The sequence below is a fragment of the Mastigoproctus giganteus genome, chromosome 5 (assembly GCF_048544385.1).
Source record: "Mastigoproctus giganteus isolate SK-2022 chromosome 5, ASM4854438v1, whole genome shotgun sequence".
Classification (NCBI taxonomy): domain Eukaryota; kingdom Metazoa; phylum Arthropoda; class Arachnida; order Uropygi; family Thelyphonidae; genus Mastigoproctus; species Mastigoproctus giganteus.
Window position 1 is genome coordinate 182,280,275 of NC_143579.1, and position 16,968 is coordinate 182,297,242.

General features: G+C 36.7%; 1 protein-coding gene across 3 annotated transcripts in view; it reads left to right on the plus strand.

The window, feature by feature from the left end:
• Hpd (4-hydroxyphenylpyruvate dioxygenase) overlaps positions 1-6,197 on the plus strand; it is a 226,831-nt gene extending 220,634 nt beyond the window's left edge. For all 3 annotated transcript variants that reach the window (XM_090373561.1, XM_090373562.1, XM_090373563.1), the window contains one exon: positions 6,123-6,197. In XM_090373561.1, coding sequence (XP_090229687.1) covers positions 6,123-6,197 — 75 coding nt within the window. The remainder of the gene's footprint in view (positions 1-6,122) is intronic.
• The last annotated feature ends 10,771 nt before the right edge of the window (positions 6,198-16,968 follow it).

Consider the following 16,968-nt stretch of genomic DNA (forward strand, 5'->3'; position numbering starts at 1 on the left):
CCGATTCTTCATTTTCTTCAATGCATGTTCTACCTCATCAGGAAGAATATCGGGTATGTCGTATGTGTTGCTACTTTGCAATCCATCTTCCCCACTGCTGGTATCATTCCCTCGCTCCTTGTATAATTCTCTATAGTAGTCTTCTGCTATTTGAATTATGCCTTCTCTGCTATTTATAAGTACACCATCGCTATTCTTCAGTTTCAGTATCATTTGTCTTTCTGTATTACTGCTCATGGCTGCTGATTTAAATCCTTTGTTTTCCCTTAATGCTTGTTCTACTTTTCTTGTGTTAAATCTTCTTATGTCCTCTCTGAGTCTCTTTCTAATGGCTTTGCATAACTCAGTATACTCAATTTTCTCCCTGTCAGTGTTTTTCTTGCTCTTCATTTGTCGTCTTTGGTTCATCATGACAAGTATTTCTTGACTAATTTTTTCTTCTTTGGATTTCTGTTTCCCTATAGGTTTCTTGGGCTTTATCACTTTCAGAAAGTTGTAATATTCCTCGTCGATATCTTGGTCCTGAGCAGTCTGCAGAAGCTCAAACTTGTTCTTAAGTTCCAGTACATACTGCTTTTTCTCCTCCTCTGTTATTTCAAAGACCTTTGTATTATTTACTCGAGTCAGTTTTTTCCTTTCCTTTCCTACATCTATATCAAGTGTACATCTTACCATTCTGTGATCACTTCCAACATTTACCTTATTCAGGACGGTAACATCATTCACAATATATCTTCTGTTAGTGAGGATGAAGTCGATTTCATTAGTTGTTAATCCATTTGGACTCTTCCATGTCCACTTTCTGTTCACCCTTTTCTTGAAAAAAGTGTTCATTACTGACATTCCTTGAGATTCTGCAAATTCCACCAATTCCAAAATTTCCTATAGTTCCTCTTTCTGCGCTGTTTTGCCTTTTTCCAACCTTAGCATTGAAGTCCCCCATAATAATAGTGTAATGGGTTTTCTGCTCATCTAGAAGACTGTCTTTAATTTCAGACTGGTATAAATCCACCATATACCGTATTTCCCCATGTATAAGACGCACCTTCATTTTGGGGCCCAAAATTTGAAAAAAAAAAAAAAAAAAAAAAAAAAAAAAAAAATGTATTACATAAAGTTATTAACTCAAGTTTTGTTCATCATAAAATTCATACAGCTCATCACTGTCAAAACTCCCATCCATTAACTTGTCCTCATCTGTGTCTGATGACAAATCACTGTCTTCATATATTGCCTTGTCCTCAGTTCCATCTATGGCATTTGAAATGCCACACTTCTTAAATGACTTGACAACGATCTCAATCTTGATATTATCCCAGGATCTTTTCACCCAGGTACAAACTTCTCCTATAGTTGTTTTCTTCACTCTTCCTGCTGGTGTCATTGTCCCCAGAAGACTTCATCCATTGGTTCCATTTGTCTCTCATGGCAGCTTTGAAAGGTTTATTAATGCTGACATCAAGTGGTTGGAGCTGGGATGTCAAGCCTCCAGGTATAACGGCAAGTTTTGTTTTTTGCTCTGCAGCAATCTTCTTTGTGCTTTTTGTTATGTGTGCCCTGAACTGATCAAGCACCAATAGGGCAGGTTTGCGTAAGAGCCCACCTGGTCTCCTGCTCCAAACTTTCTCAAACCAGATCTTCATTCCATCCAACCCTTGTCATGAATGTGGATAATCACTCCTCGAGGAATGTCTTCTTTTAGCATTGTTTTGCATTTGAAAATCAGCATACAAGGCAGCTTGGTTCCGTCGGCACAACAAGCTAGAACAACTGTATAATGACTCTTTTCATGTCCACTTGTCCTGTATAATGGCTCTTTTCATGTCCAGTTACAGTTTTCACCCCCTTCTTATCAACAGTTCTGTTACTTGGGACATCAAATTGAAGGGGGACTTCGTCCATATTTGCAATCTGTCCCAATTCAAACTGATGTATCTTCCGACATTGAATGACAAAATGATGAAATTCAAGGACCTTCTGCTTATAGCTTTCAGGCATCTTTTGGGCAAGTCTGGTGCGTGTACGCATGCTTAGTCCATTCCGTTTCATGAACCTGAAGCACCAATTGTGTCCTCCTTTGAAATCAGTAACTTCTTTTTCATCAGCAATTCTTCTTGCCTCATGCTGAACCGTCTTTGTGGACACAGGAATTCCAATTGCCCTTTGCTGACTTGCCTCTCATGGCCTTCTTCTGCCGTGGCATTTTCAGTAGGGTTTCTTCTTCCCGTAGCCAGTCTTGGGTTGTTTTCTCAGTTGGAGGAGGACCAAACTTACATTCAGCAGCACGATTTCCATTCACTTTTGCAAACTGGATCACTTTTAACTTGAATTCAGCACTGTATGAAAATCTTTTCTGAGCCATTTCTGGGTAGAACGTGGCAAAACATAACCTAATATACCAGTAACAATGCAAAACAATGAGCGCAAAGACAACAAGCGGGAAATGCAAGTAAAAAAATGTACAACCACTGTATAAGACGCACCCAGTTTTTAGACCCCAAATTTTTCGAAAAAGGGTGCGTCTTATACATGGGGAAATACGGTATATCTTATGCTGTCCTGTCAGAATATTTGTTGATTTTGATTATTACTTTCATTATTTTAAATTATTTCTATATATATATATATATAGTATATTTTATAATTTTTATTATATATTAATAAATTAATACCATATATCATAATGTATTTGCTCTAGTCTAGATAAAATAGTATTATTAAAACTACCCCAAATTATCTTTGTCCAAGAAGGAGTATGCTGGTAAGACTAAACTCTCAAAAAAGGGTGATAGAATAAAAATAATGCAAGCTATATTTTTACCATTTACTTTTAAGCTACATTTTTACCATTTACTTTTAAGCTACATTTTTACCTTGCAATACCTATCTGTCTATCTACACACACACACATACCTGTAAACTGTGTTGAGACATTTTACCACCGTGAAGTACAGTAACTCCCTGAATTACGTAAGGGTTGTGTTCCACGGAACTCTAAGTAAGTTGGAATTTCCCTAAATTTAGGGAAATTCCCTAAATTTCCCTAAAATTCCAATTTGTTGAAGCAAAAAAAAAAAGAAAAAGAAAAGAAAAAAAAAAAAAAGAAAAAGAAAAGAAAAAAAAAAAAAGAAATGTTCGATGAACATGTAAATAAAATTTATTAAATTTTTTTTTATCCCATGCGCAGGAAAAATTACAAAAGTATCCAAAATTACAAAAATTTCAAAATTATAAAATTACAAAAAGAGAGGAGACAGGCATAATGTCAGCAAGTTTTACCTTTGTTTGAGCATCGTTGCCAGAATTAGCTCTCCAGCTGATAAGCATGCTGCTGTGGAAGTTGAGGGCTGTGGAGATTTAGAAGGGTTTTTTTTCACACATCACAAAATTTCTCTGCAGCTGCAGAATTGGCACTGGTGACTTCACCGCATAATGTTTTGGAAACCAGTGCAATGCTTGAACCTATTAAACCACCTGTTGCTTGCCACGAACTTGGCTTGGGGTTCACCGTATTTACCCTTAATGTCTTCATAAATATTTCTTGTTTTTGCTTGAATGGCCATTGGACACAGGGGCACTTGCTTCTGAATCTGATTTTCCATCCATTTTACAAAGGGTACTAGGAAAGTTTTGCAATATGATGCAACAATGAATCACAGGAAGCTGCTTGTTGCTGCATGTTGAGACATGTTCATACGTGCATAGTAGCCGCCGCGCCAAGTCGATGGGCTCAGTTATTCATTAGTAGTGAGTGTAAAGTGCTTGCGATGGCATCGTGGTCACGAAATGAGATAAGGACAGTTTTGCGGTATAATTTCGTGCATGGTTTAACCATATACCAGTGCTTAGAAGAAATGACTCTTGCACTAGATGATGATTATCCACATCGTACAACGATATTCAGGTGGTATAGAGAATTCCAAAGGGGAAATTTCACTCTGGAGGATTCTGAGAGGCCGGGAAGGCCACGAACGTCAGTTACGGAGGAAAACGTTACTGCTGTGAGGAAAATGCTTGACGAAAACAGGCGAGTGACCTACCGACAGATAGAGGATACTTTGGGCCTAAATGCACCAGCAATTCGTTCGATTCTGCAAGATCATTTGCACGTGAAGAAACTGTTCTCTATGGGTGCCGCATCAACTGACTGAAGAGCAGATGACACGACGTGTGACTTGGTGCCGGGAGATGTTAAAAAAGTTTGATAAGGGACAATCTCGGTATGTGAACAACATCGTGACAGGTGACGAGACTTGGCTGTACTATTACGATCTGCCGACCAAGGCTCAAAACAAAGTTTGGGTCTTTGATGATGACAACACACCTGTAATTGTCAGAAAATCCCTATCTGTAAAGAAGAAAATGATAGCTGTATTTTTCAAATCGAGTGGAATTGTAGAACGTGTCGTTTTGGACACGCAGAAGACAGTCACAGCTAAGTGGTATACTGAACAATGCCTGCCTAGTCATTGGATCTATGAAGAACCTGCGGCCAAAGTCAAGAATGGACACCTGGTACCTCCATCACGATAATGCTCCAGCTCACCGCGCCAAAGCCTGCACCGAATATTTGACCACGACAAGACTGAAACTTCTCGAGCACCCTCCCTACAGTCCAGACCTTGCTTCCTGCGACTTTGCACTGTTCCCGCATGTGAAAATGAAGCTAAAAGGGAGGCGGCTTTCCAGTGATGAGGACCTTCTACGGGCTTAGGACAACGAGTGTGCTTTACTCCCTAGTGAAACTTTGCAGAACTGGTTTAAAGATTGGTTTCGGAGGATGGAGAGGTGTATTGAATGTAGAGGAAATTACTTTGAAAAAATTAAATAAACAAAGCTGTATTGCAAAACTTTCCTAGTACCCTTTGTATTAATAGCTTTTCCATTTTCGATATACCACCTGAACACTGTTTTGTGATCACTGTTGATCTTAAATACTTGATTCTTTAATATGTTCTTTTATACACTCTGTCCCTTAAAATAGTATTTACCGTTGAAGCAGCAAGACCTAATTCCGTGCAACAGATGACAAACTTTGTCCTGCGTCGTAATTCTTAATTAATCATCTAAATCAATTTTGTTTCGTTTGCCAGCACTTGCACTTTGTGTTGGTCCCTTTCCCTTCACCATTGTAATAAGTAAATATGAACAAAGCGAATATTCTGAAAATTTGTTTTTTATATGATTGAAGATTTCAACGGAAGGGAACTTATTTCGCCATAACACCATAATGTAAAAACCCACAGAATTTCAATTATCGGTATTATCGCAAATGCAATAAGATAGAGTTTACTACCCATTTATAGATTGTGCTAACAAAAAAGCCCAATAAACTGGAAAGTGCAAATTGTTTTTATTGTTTTATGGTAGTGACCTCCAGAAATGTGTTTTCGAAAAATATCACAAAGGCATTCAAAATTGATTCTTATAACAGAACATATGATAATGATAAGTGTAGGGCAATTTCTATTATAAAAATGACGTTTTACAGAGATAGTTTAGTTATATAGTGAAAATTAACTTCCGAGGTCTTGGAATGAATTACCAAAAAAACAATGTGTTACTGAGTTCACATTACGATATTTTCACGATACCTCCATTTATTCCTATGGGATGCAAAATACGTTTTCACGATTTTTTTAAGTTTGCACCAGCTGGCAAAAACTTGTGTAAAGTTGAATCTCCATAAGTCAAGTATTACGTAAGCCGGGGAGTGACTGCAATGGTCAAATTCAGAGGTCACGTGACAAACAGATGTCAGTACCAGTTAAGTAAGATATATACTTCAAGAATAGGCTACTATAATTAATCATGCAGCTTCTTGAAAGCTAAATCTGTCTTCCAGTAGTGCATGTCATTGCCTATCCTGGTGCAGGGATATACACAGAGAACTCCCTAATGCTTTAGCTCATTCCCTGTAGATATTTTCCCCACAGAGGGTAATTGATAACCATTAAAGCCCATGGGAGGCAGACTTGCTATTAAAAAATATTTTTTCTACCCAGTTGGTTTTTCATTCAGTGTCCCAATATATGTTGAAGGATAGTGTGTAATGTGTAGCAATTATGTTTAATTAAAAATGTCTATAAATAATAATGAATTTTTTTTTTTTTTCCTTAAAGGGATTTGGTGCTGGAAACTTTAAAGCTCTGTTTGAGGCTATTGAAATCGATCAAGATAAACGAGGAAATCTGTGATTTAATGTTTGTTTTTTATTCTTAACTAATATTTTCCTTTGATGCAAATGAAAACACTGCTTGGGCTATAAAAATAAAGTTCTTTGAACATTATAAATGTATCCCTCAAAATTCTTTTGTTCATATTTAGACCCAGAGCAGCTATGAATGGGAATAAAGTTGTTCATTTTACAGCTTTATTATAAATATGCTGAATTTCTTCATGATATATACTAGTTGAACATAAAAATCTATTATCATTACTTTGACTTTAAAGATATTACTGATTCAATTGAATGTATAATAATACTAGTTTTAAACTACAATTCAGACATTCTTTTTTTCTGTGAAAATTAAAAGGAAAAAAAAAAAGGGATATTCTTACATTAACTTCTTTCTATTAGTCAGCCACGTAATATTTAAAAATTAATGTTGTGTTGATGATTATGTATAAACTTATTTTAAATTATTAGGTACCATTTTAATTTTTAATGTCATTATGAGAAAACATTTGTATCATTTATGTCATAGTTCATGGAACACTGCAGTGCAGGCAGTATGCCTCTACTGCATACTGCAGTGTTCCAGACCATGTATTCTTTAACATAAAATGAATCTAAATGGCCTAGCAGACCTAAAATATGATTTTTGTTTAGCCTTTTTTTTTTTGGATAGGTCAGTAGATCATGGAGTATAATCACATTTTCAAAAAAAAAAAAAAAGGCCCCTAGGAACTTTATTATTATATAAGTAATATGTTAAAAAGTCAGAATTTCTATTAAGGAACGTCTCCCATTTATTATTACTATTTCATCCACAGGAAATAAATGATTTGGTGGAGATAAATTAAGTCTCATTCACTCCTGTATTATCACACTGTAAACCATAACACAGCCTGTCATTATCAGGAAAAATGCTAATGGAAGGACACTTTCCCTGCTTCTTTCTCAATACAGTAGCACTCTGATAGGACAACATTGTACAATAGTTTCAGATTTTCATTCCAGAAAAACAAAGTTAAACCATATTTTTCATGGTATTTTCCCTCATTCAGTATGAGTGATGTCTTTTTTTGGTGATAATGGGCATCATGACTACATCCAGTATCCCTTACATTTCAAATATAGCTCTAAAATAGTTTTCACTGGCTGGTCACTCTATATTCCATTGGACTGAACCTGCTGGTAATTCCCTAGGAGGTATCCAAATTTACAAATATATAATCATGCTACCATTACTGTGTCAGCCAGTTGACTGGAAGGGCATACAAGTAGTGCATGTGGGAGGCATTGGCAAGGCCACGTTATGTCAATGAACTGGATATACCCTTGTTGTGTATGTAACCACAACCCTCCCTACTTTTACTTTGTCTACTGAATACATCATAAATAGTCAAACAATTAGAATAAACTTATCTGTGAAAAGATCTAAATATCCCAAAAGCTTTCTCATTCATTTTATAAATATATGCATTCTCAGTTCCAATCACAATGATGTCCATTTCCATCTGCAATCTGGCAAACACCACTTATGTCTTCTGACATAAGTGGGGCTTGTGAGATTGCAATTATTGATTGCCTGGAGGAACCATATATCTCAAGTGCCCTAATTATTTTGCTCTATGATTTCTTTCACCTCAAAGGTGGTACTTGTGCATATGTCCACTCATATTCTTGTCAGGAACTTCCTCAACTGGAATCTCCTTTATCTTCTGAAGCTTAAAATCTCTCTACTTCATTCTCCCAACTCTACTAATCACTTGGAACTCTTTGAAACTTGACTTTCTCCAGTCTAACTTTCTTAAGAGTGAGGTAATTTTCCTTGATGATTTCAACATTCATAGTTCCAGCTGCCTTCAGATTTCTAGTTACATAGACCCAACTGGTCAAGATGCTGAGGCCTTGCAATTACTAACCATCTCACATAGCTTGCTCGACTATGTAAGCATACCAGATATCTTAACCATACACTCAACACCTTTGATCACTACCTTGCAAACGACCCTTCAGAAATACACAGTCAATGTTAGTGGTCACAACTTGGTGATGATCTCTTCTCCAGTGGAGCCTCTCTCTTTCATGGCCATCCTCTGCCTGGTGTCGTTTAGCAACGTGAGATGGGATGAACTGCATGATTTCTACTTTTCCTTGGATCAGTTTTAAATCTTCTGGTCCCAGTGGTTGCACAGATCATGCCAGGTGAAAGTATTCTTGTAGGGATGAATTCCACCCTAAAATCTCATCCTTTATCTAAATGTTGTGTTCCAAATGAATGTGCTGAGGCTATTAAAGATAAGAATGCAGCATTAGTTTATTTTGTTTAGTCTTGATCTATGTAAGTGCAAACATGTAATGATCAACTAACCCCATGGCACAGCAGTTATTGCCTTAGGAATATTTTTCTTCAGGCAAACCATATAGAAATGTTTTACACAGTCAAGTTTTTGTTGTTTGAGGGTACACCAAGAAATTAATACCATGATAAGACATAGAAAAAAAATTTTGGACAGAAATATATTCATTATTTTCCTATCTATTTTATTTAATGTACTTTGTAACTGTTCATCTATTATGCACATATTCTAGGAGTGATAAGAGATAGCCCTGTCATCAGTGTGCATATTGGCAGTGTGAGGTATACAACCGGTTATAGAATTAATTCTGATTGCAGGGTTTGGAAGGCTATTGAAAGAAAGTGTCTCAAAGACTCCCTCTTCTTGGTAAATGATAATTTGGAAAGTTCAACAATTCAATTGTGTATGAACAACAATTGGGTGAAAATCAGTGATGTGAAAGTTTTGGAAAAACTAAAAGAAATTTTTGCTATGTAGAAAGGAGGAATGTAGGAAGAGGGAGTTACCCCACTACAGCCTAAAAGCTTGCAGGACTTGGTCATTCCTATTGAATATTTGTAAACCTTTGATAGTGATAATTCTTTTATTATATGATTCTGGGGTGGCTGCTTATCATTTTTTAATATTTTAAATTCTATAAAATTTGGACATGTTGGATCATTCTGAGAACTGGTATACAGATGATATATTCAAATTGGCACCTGATTTGTTTACCAACTCTATATACTATTCATGTTTTTATTAACAGACAATGCATTACACACACACCTGATAATCATATTTTATTTCATTTTCTTCTAGTTTGTCAGTCATTTAGTTTCTTCTGTCTTCCCAACCAATCTATGCCACTAGAACAGCACATTGATAGCCTTCTAAAATAAATAAAAAAAAACAATCATCTTCATTTAATTTTCCTTTCTTCTAGTTAGCATTAGCATTAGTAGAGGCATATGATGCAAGAAAGCAAGCTTATGCAGCATCATCCAAAAAAAAAAAAAAAACCCACCCCCATTTCACCCCTCCATTTGTTCCAAATACCTGTCCAGCTCAGCCTTAAATTTATTTAGGCTATCAACTTCGACAACAAAGGATGGAAGTCTGTTCCACCAACCAACTACCTGCTGGCTAAAGGCAAACTTCCGCATATCTATCCTAGTTTGTGTCATTAAGCTTCTTCTGTCTTCCCAACTTGCAACCAAGCCATGCTACTTAGAAGTATGACTTGGTTGCGAGTTGGGAAGACACGGTTGGAGGAGGCTTCAGACCCCCACCCATAAAAAAACACAACAACAGAATTTTTTTTTATCTTCATACTAACAATGTCTCAGTAGCACAGTGGCTAGGTTAACTGTCCAAATACCATCATGATGGGAGGTATTTTTATGAATGGGTGCATCATTGTGGTGCACCAGATAATCAATTTTTTTTTTTTTTTTTAAATCAAGCATACAAAGCAAATTGACAACAGAATACATACAACTTATTTACAGTCAGTTTTTTCCTCTCGGGGAAAAAACACATACCGGGCCAGGGTGCCTTTCTTTGTAGGGAATACAGGGGAAGCCATCTATCTGTCTCCCCCTTGATGCTCCTGCCTTAATCCATCCATGATACTAGCCTACCCACTAACTTTTAAATGCTTTTAGCAAAAGAAGTATAATGTGGATTACAAAATGAGCATAATACGGACATGCATGGTCTAGGTCAGTATTCATTGATGATCTCCAATTTTGATCTTTGGAACAGAAGTGAAAGTAAAATGTGAATACATTCCCTCTTGTTTCCTAACCTCCCTCTCCATGGTAATTTTTTGGAAAATCATAAAAAAAAATAGAATGATTTAAAAAAAACAAACAAACATAGCACATTACCCACCATTTATTTATTATTTATTTCGTATGATGTGATCAATACACGAAGGAACCAGTTTTTTCTTGCTTCCTTCGTGTATCGTGGCCGGGATATCCAACCAACCAGTTGGTTCGGCACCATTGTGATATCCAGCCCGAGGCGGGAAACGAACCCGCGACCTTTGGGTTGCCAGGCAGGCACTTTACCTACCCGGCTAGCCCGGTTGACACCCACCATTAAAAATCAAAGATGGATAATGCATTCTATCAAGAACTACATAAACACTAAATTAACCACTTACACAGCATGGCATGTTAAAAGTTTTATTTTTAGCCTTGCCTGGCATACACCAAATTTATTGAATCATTGTGCTCACCAAACCGATGTTGACCCTGGGAAAAGGCATATATGAATACAAACTTAAAAGGCTCTATTACTTAAAAAATTTTGTATAAATTTGGTAAATGGCCTTGCAACTTAGAATGTATAAAATGCTTTCTCTCTGTCAAGAGAGAGAAACTTAAGTTCTCATTCCTAAGGAAGGCATTTTGAATATGTTTCAGCTTTTACCATTGTCTAGTGAGGACTTTATTTTCTGAAACCCATACTGATGTAGACTAAAAGAAGTCATTGGTTTCCAGAAACCAATCAATCTAGCATTAATAATTTTCTCCACTGTTTACCTAAGCAGTTTATAAGTGCAACAGGTTTATACTTGAGAGTACTTGGGTGAGCTTTCAGTGCTTGTGGAATACAAGGACAGTGAAAAGCCTCTAGCCATTAGAATAACAATTGTTTTTGTCTACTCTGTTGTACAGTTATAGAAAATTTGCTTGGATGCTCAATTATTACATAGTAAATTAAATCAGAACCTGCTGCAGAATGACTATTATACAAAATTGCACCATAACTAATCATTGTGTGAAGCATTAAAATTTACCCTTTTTTTTTTTTTTTTTGGCTAGTTTGTGTTTTTTGAAAGTTAGGTTCCTATGATGATGCCGTTAATTCTCCTTTACGGGAGGGGGTAGGAAGATTTAACAATGTCATGTGAATCAGTAATACCCTGTCCTGTCCATTCTACTCCATAATTACGTAGTTTTGCCAGTGCTTTATCAGATTTTATTTCAGAATGATTTAACTTCTATAGATCCAGGCAAATTTCCGCACATCTACTCTACAACTGTCTTTCCTCAATTTGAATTTATGCCCCCTCAAGATTGTAATGAGTAAGCAGAAGAATCCCATCAGAATTCAGCATGTTCAACCCATTCAAAGCCTTATACACCTCAATCAGATCACCTTGCAGATGCCTAGTCTCCAGCTGCTCCAATTTGCTGAACTTTAGCCTTTTTTGGTAAGAGGACCCTTCATTCTCCTCACTAGTCTTGTTGCCCTTCTCTGTACATGCTCAAACAACTCTACATCCTACCTAAAATGAGGTCTCCAGACCTGAACACAGTACTCAAGGCATGGCCTGACCATATACAAAGGGATAATCGCCTCCTTTTCCCTGCTAGCAAAATTCCTGTATATCATTGACGAATACTCCCATGACCTGCTCTGGCACCTGTCTGCATTGCTCAGAAAACTTTATATCTGACTGCACAATCACTCCCAGGTCTTTTTCATTTTCTATCACCCTAAGTGTAGTACCATTGTAGTACCACATGGGTAGAAGCAACTACAGAGGAACATACCAGTTGGTACGTTCCTCTGGGGTTGCTTCTACCCATATGCAGTACTTTGCATTTGTCAATGTTAAAATTCAGTTGCCACTTCTCAGCCGATCTGACCAAATTTTCTAGACCCTGTTGCAGTAGCACACTGTCATTACCAAACCTGCCAACTTTTGTATCATCTGCATACTTGGACATTAAGCCTGATGTACCTTCATCAATATCATTGATAAATAGACAAAACAACAGTGGGCCAACATCGAATCCTGCAGGACTCTGCTAGTAACGTAAGTCCACAAAGAGCAGCGTCCATTGATTACCACTCTGTCTTCTTCCACTCGACCACCCTTTTATCCATTGTAGAAACTCACCCTTAATACCATACTGCTCCAATTAGTACAGTAATCTTCCACGTGCAGTAGTGTCAAAAGATTTCCTGAAATCCAAGTAAATGATATGAAAATTATTTTTTGCATCTAGTTCCTTTGTAACCACATCATAGTATCCAATCAAATTTGTCAGAAAAGACTTTTCCTTAACAAACAGATGCTGTGTCTGAACTATAACTGAAGTCTTGTCTAGATGATCCTGCAGTGCTTCTTTGACCAGTGCCTCCATTATTTTACCTAGAACAGAAGTTAAAACTAACTGGTCTGTAATTACTCATGTCACCCTTAGTGAATTGGGGATACATTTACACATATCAAGCCTGTGGGGACTTCCCTCTGAGTCCAAAGATGCTCTCATAATTATGGCTAAGGGTTTGCTTAATTCCTTTGCTGCCTCCTTTAATATAACTGGATAGAGCCCATCAACCCCAGTTGCCTTTCTTATGTTTAACTTCAACAATTTCTCCTCCACTTTGCTCTCTGTTATTACAAAATCATTAAGCACCCTGTTACAGTATGATAAACTTCTGGCATTTTCCTCCCTTAATAACTCTATGTGTGAATGTAGATGCAAAATACTCATTCAGTTTGTCAGTTATCTAAGCAGGATTATCTAACAGTCGAACCATAGATATAAAATGGACCAATCTGGTTCATCCCCCCTCCTTTTAGAGTTTATATACGTAAAGTCCTTGCTGTTTTTCTTAGTATCCTTTGCCAGAGATTTCTAATAGTTTGCTTTCACTTGCCTAATCTCCTTTGTGACTTGATTACAGACTAGCTTATATCTGCCATAGCAGATATAAGCTTATTGACTAGCTTATATCTGCATTTTCATTCTCTGCCACGAGCCTCATTAGTTCATCTGAAATCCATTTACACATAAACCTTGAACAATATTTCTTAATCGGTATGAAAAGCCTAGTAGTTTTCACGATTAATTCTTTGAATGCTTCCCACGTAGAATTTGTTGGTAACATCATCAGTTGTTCCTACTGTACTGTATGGAATTTAAAAACTGTCTGAGACCACTGTAAAGCAAAAACTGTTCCCTTTACCTCTGATGGTAATTATATCTATAAGTAAATCCCACGTCGGTACACTGTGATCACTGCCACCTAGTGGTTCTTTTATCTGCAAATTCTTAATGCACAAATAATCACTGTTGTAACTAGATCAAGAGTATTACCCTCTGTGGTTGCATCTTGGACATGCTGCTGCAGAAAGCCGTCGTCCAATAAATCCACAAAAGTGTTGCTAGTGTGTGAGTGACCAACCCACAAGTTCAAGTCAATATCTGGGAAGTTAAAATCTCCCATTATAACATAATCTGATTTACTGACCCATTCTATTTCTCTGTACAATTGTTCGTTATACTCATTAGTCATTAGGCCTATAATACACTCTTACTCTCATTTTTGCTTTCCCAGTGCTTATGTCACACCAAACTGACTCAACATTGCACTGTCCATCTATGTCAACTGGATGCACTTCCTTAGATTTTTATGTTTTTCTTAATTAATATGACCCTTCCCTCCTGTCTATCCTTTCTATACATATTGTATTCCCCAAATTCCAATTGATGTCTTGACCAGTGCTTCAAATTCATCAAATTTATTTACTATACTTCTAGCATTGGTGTACATGCACCTATTCTTATTCTTAGTTACCCTAACACAGCCCATGTATTTATTTGTTTCATGATGACTCCCATTAGTTCCTGAAACCCCCAGCACTCCCCCTCCAGGCCGCTGCTCATTCTAATGGAAGTAGTGCAAGAAATCACCTTCACCTCTGCCTGCAGCTTACTTTAAACCTTTTATTCTGTGAATCCCTCCAAGCTAGCAGTTTTCCAATCCACCTAATGCTCTTGCACTCTTATTTAAGTCTATCCCATCCCTGTCTAGAAGCAGTCTCTCCTGTTAACAAGGAGATTTAAATATTGCAGTTTCAGCCACATACATTTTTTACTTTGCTTTTTGACATAAGTCACTTTGGAGTCTGTCAGAGAATGAATAGCATTTCATTGAGAAATGCACATATTCGATACCAACTCTACTTGGCATCCTTGAATCTCCATGTAATTCTGTTTTGCGTTGTATAGGTGTATCAGGGAACATCTAGAACAGCAGTTCCCAGCTGAGCGCCATGAATCTCCATTGGTATGTGAAAAAATAGATGATAATAATATACATCTAAAAATTATATAAAAGTAACTTAAAAAGTATTTATGATAAAAAGTAAATTTCCTTATGTTCTATATAAGTAGTAGCTATATTGGCCCTTTTCATTTATTGTAGCCCACATGTAGGCACCCGGTGCTTGGCTCATTAGCAAGACTGGTAGAAACCAGATGGCACTTTCCTCACCCCCTTCCCAGGTTCTCTGCTAACCCAGGGATGGAAAGGGAATATGTTTCACACTGAAACCAAGGGGCACAGTGACTGAAAAAGGTTGGGAACTGCTGATCAAGAACTAATCTTGGTGGGGGTGGGGAGTATAAATTTGAAAGGCCAAGTGGTTAGCTTGTCCTTGTGGGGGAGGTGTATAAGAATGTTAAAATCTGCTGTTATGAAGAAGTCTTTCTATCTGGTGTCCTCACTTATCTAGATGTAGTGAGGCTTGTAAGTGGATGATTCCTTTTAATATCTCCTAGAATACAGAGATGCATGAGTAGATGAACTAGGTCATCAATTTCAGAAGAAAGCACATCTCTGATTTTGGTGGAAGGTATAATCATATATATTGTGTGAAAGCAAACAACATGGATTGTAACAGTTTGTAATGAACTTTATGATATAATGCTTTATACATAGTGTAATTTAGGAAATGAGATTTGTTTCCTGCAGGAAAATGCTTACAGGATTGTATTGCTGAAGAATACAGCTAACATCGTCAAAATTGCTGCCATGTTATAGAATTGCTATGTAGACCTTGGCAATTCCATCCAGTTATTGTGTGCATTGTTTAGATTTGGTGGAAGCTTCTCCTTGTTTGTAGATGCAGCTGATATGCCTGTCCATTTTTGGGAAATGTTTGCCTTAAGTTTATATCATTTTCTGTACAAATTTCCAAAATCACATCACCTCGATACTATAAATATGTATGTCTATCCATAATTCATATGTAAAGTATCTTTCTTTTTCACCCTTTCAGGTGATGTACTGGTCTTATGTTATTGAGTGATTAATTGTATCTGTGAAAGAACAGTACGTGCCCACTTCGTTATACATATATCCAGTTAGAGAGAAACATGTCTGGATCACCGTTGTACAGTGTCTTTTACTAACTGATGCAGGCTTTGGACACTGATAGATGTATCTGTTATACTTTTGGAAAAAAGAGAACGAAATAACATTTCATTCTCTCTTTTTTTCCAATACTTGCATTCTTTTGAGTAGACAGGTCAGGTGAGTACATCACAATTTCTGGACATTCTGATTTCACAGAGCAGTCTGTACTGTTATGTTCATAGACCCACATGAGACACATGCATCAACTTCCCTTTAGACTTTAAGAGTGACTAAAATTTTTGGAACTTGAAGTATCTGATTAAATTTGAATATATAGTATAGTTTTACAGTTAAAGTACCTTGCTTTGACAAAAAACGGAAGATTTAGTTACCAAAAGTGAGAATTATGGCATTTGTGGGAACATGTACCCTATCTCTTTTAGTAATTACCATGTTTGTCGGCTTACAAGACACTGCAGCGTGAAAGGCGCACCCTAATTTTGGAATGGTAAATTTAAGAAAAAAATTTATTAATACAATGGAAATTTAAAATTCAATAAAAATAAAACCCAAAAGCCAATAAAGAAAGGTATAGGATTATTACTCTTATTATTTTAGTATTATTCAACTTCAAAATCACTGACTTGATCATCATTATCCTCAACATCATCAGTGTGATGTTGAGTTTCAATGGCAGGCGCATCTTGATGTGCCTGCCATTGATTAGGGCTTAATTAAATGTATAACTGAAATTCACTTGTTACTCTAACAGCAGCCTGGTAATTACTGAAAAGTATACTGACCGTGATTGCGATATAAACTATCAGTTAACTACATTTTGTCACTTGCTGACTTTAGTTTTAAGCATGTGCTGTATTGCCACTTTCAGCTTCTAAGACGCAGGGCTATTTTTTAAGGTATTTATAAGGAAAAAAATTGTCTTATAAGCCAACAAATACAGTACAGTCAGTCCTCGTATAGCACGATAGTTGTGTTCCTAGAAACCCTCGTGCAATATAAACAACAGGCCCTATGGGAAAAATAGGGTTAGGTGCCGACCACCCAAGATCGAACATACATTTTTAACCAAAACATTACCAAACACAATAAATAATCGTAATAAAATATTGCTAATGTTTTTGCTTCTATCGTAAGCAAACTTGTTTTTTGTTTGATTTTCTATCCAAACAGATGACAGCCGTTCCATCTCTTCCAATTCTTTGTGTCTTAATCTAATGGATTTTAATTACACTTTGAGTTGTTCCTGCAATGAAAGTTGTTTTTATT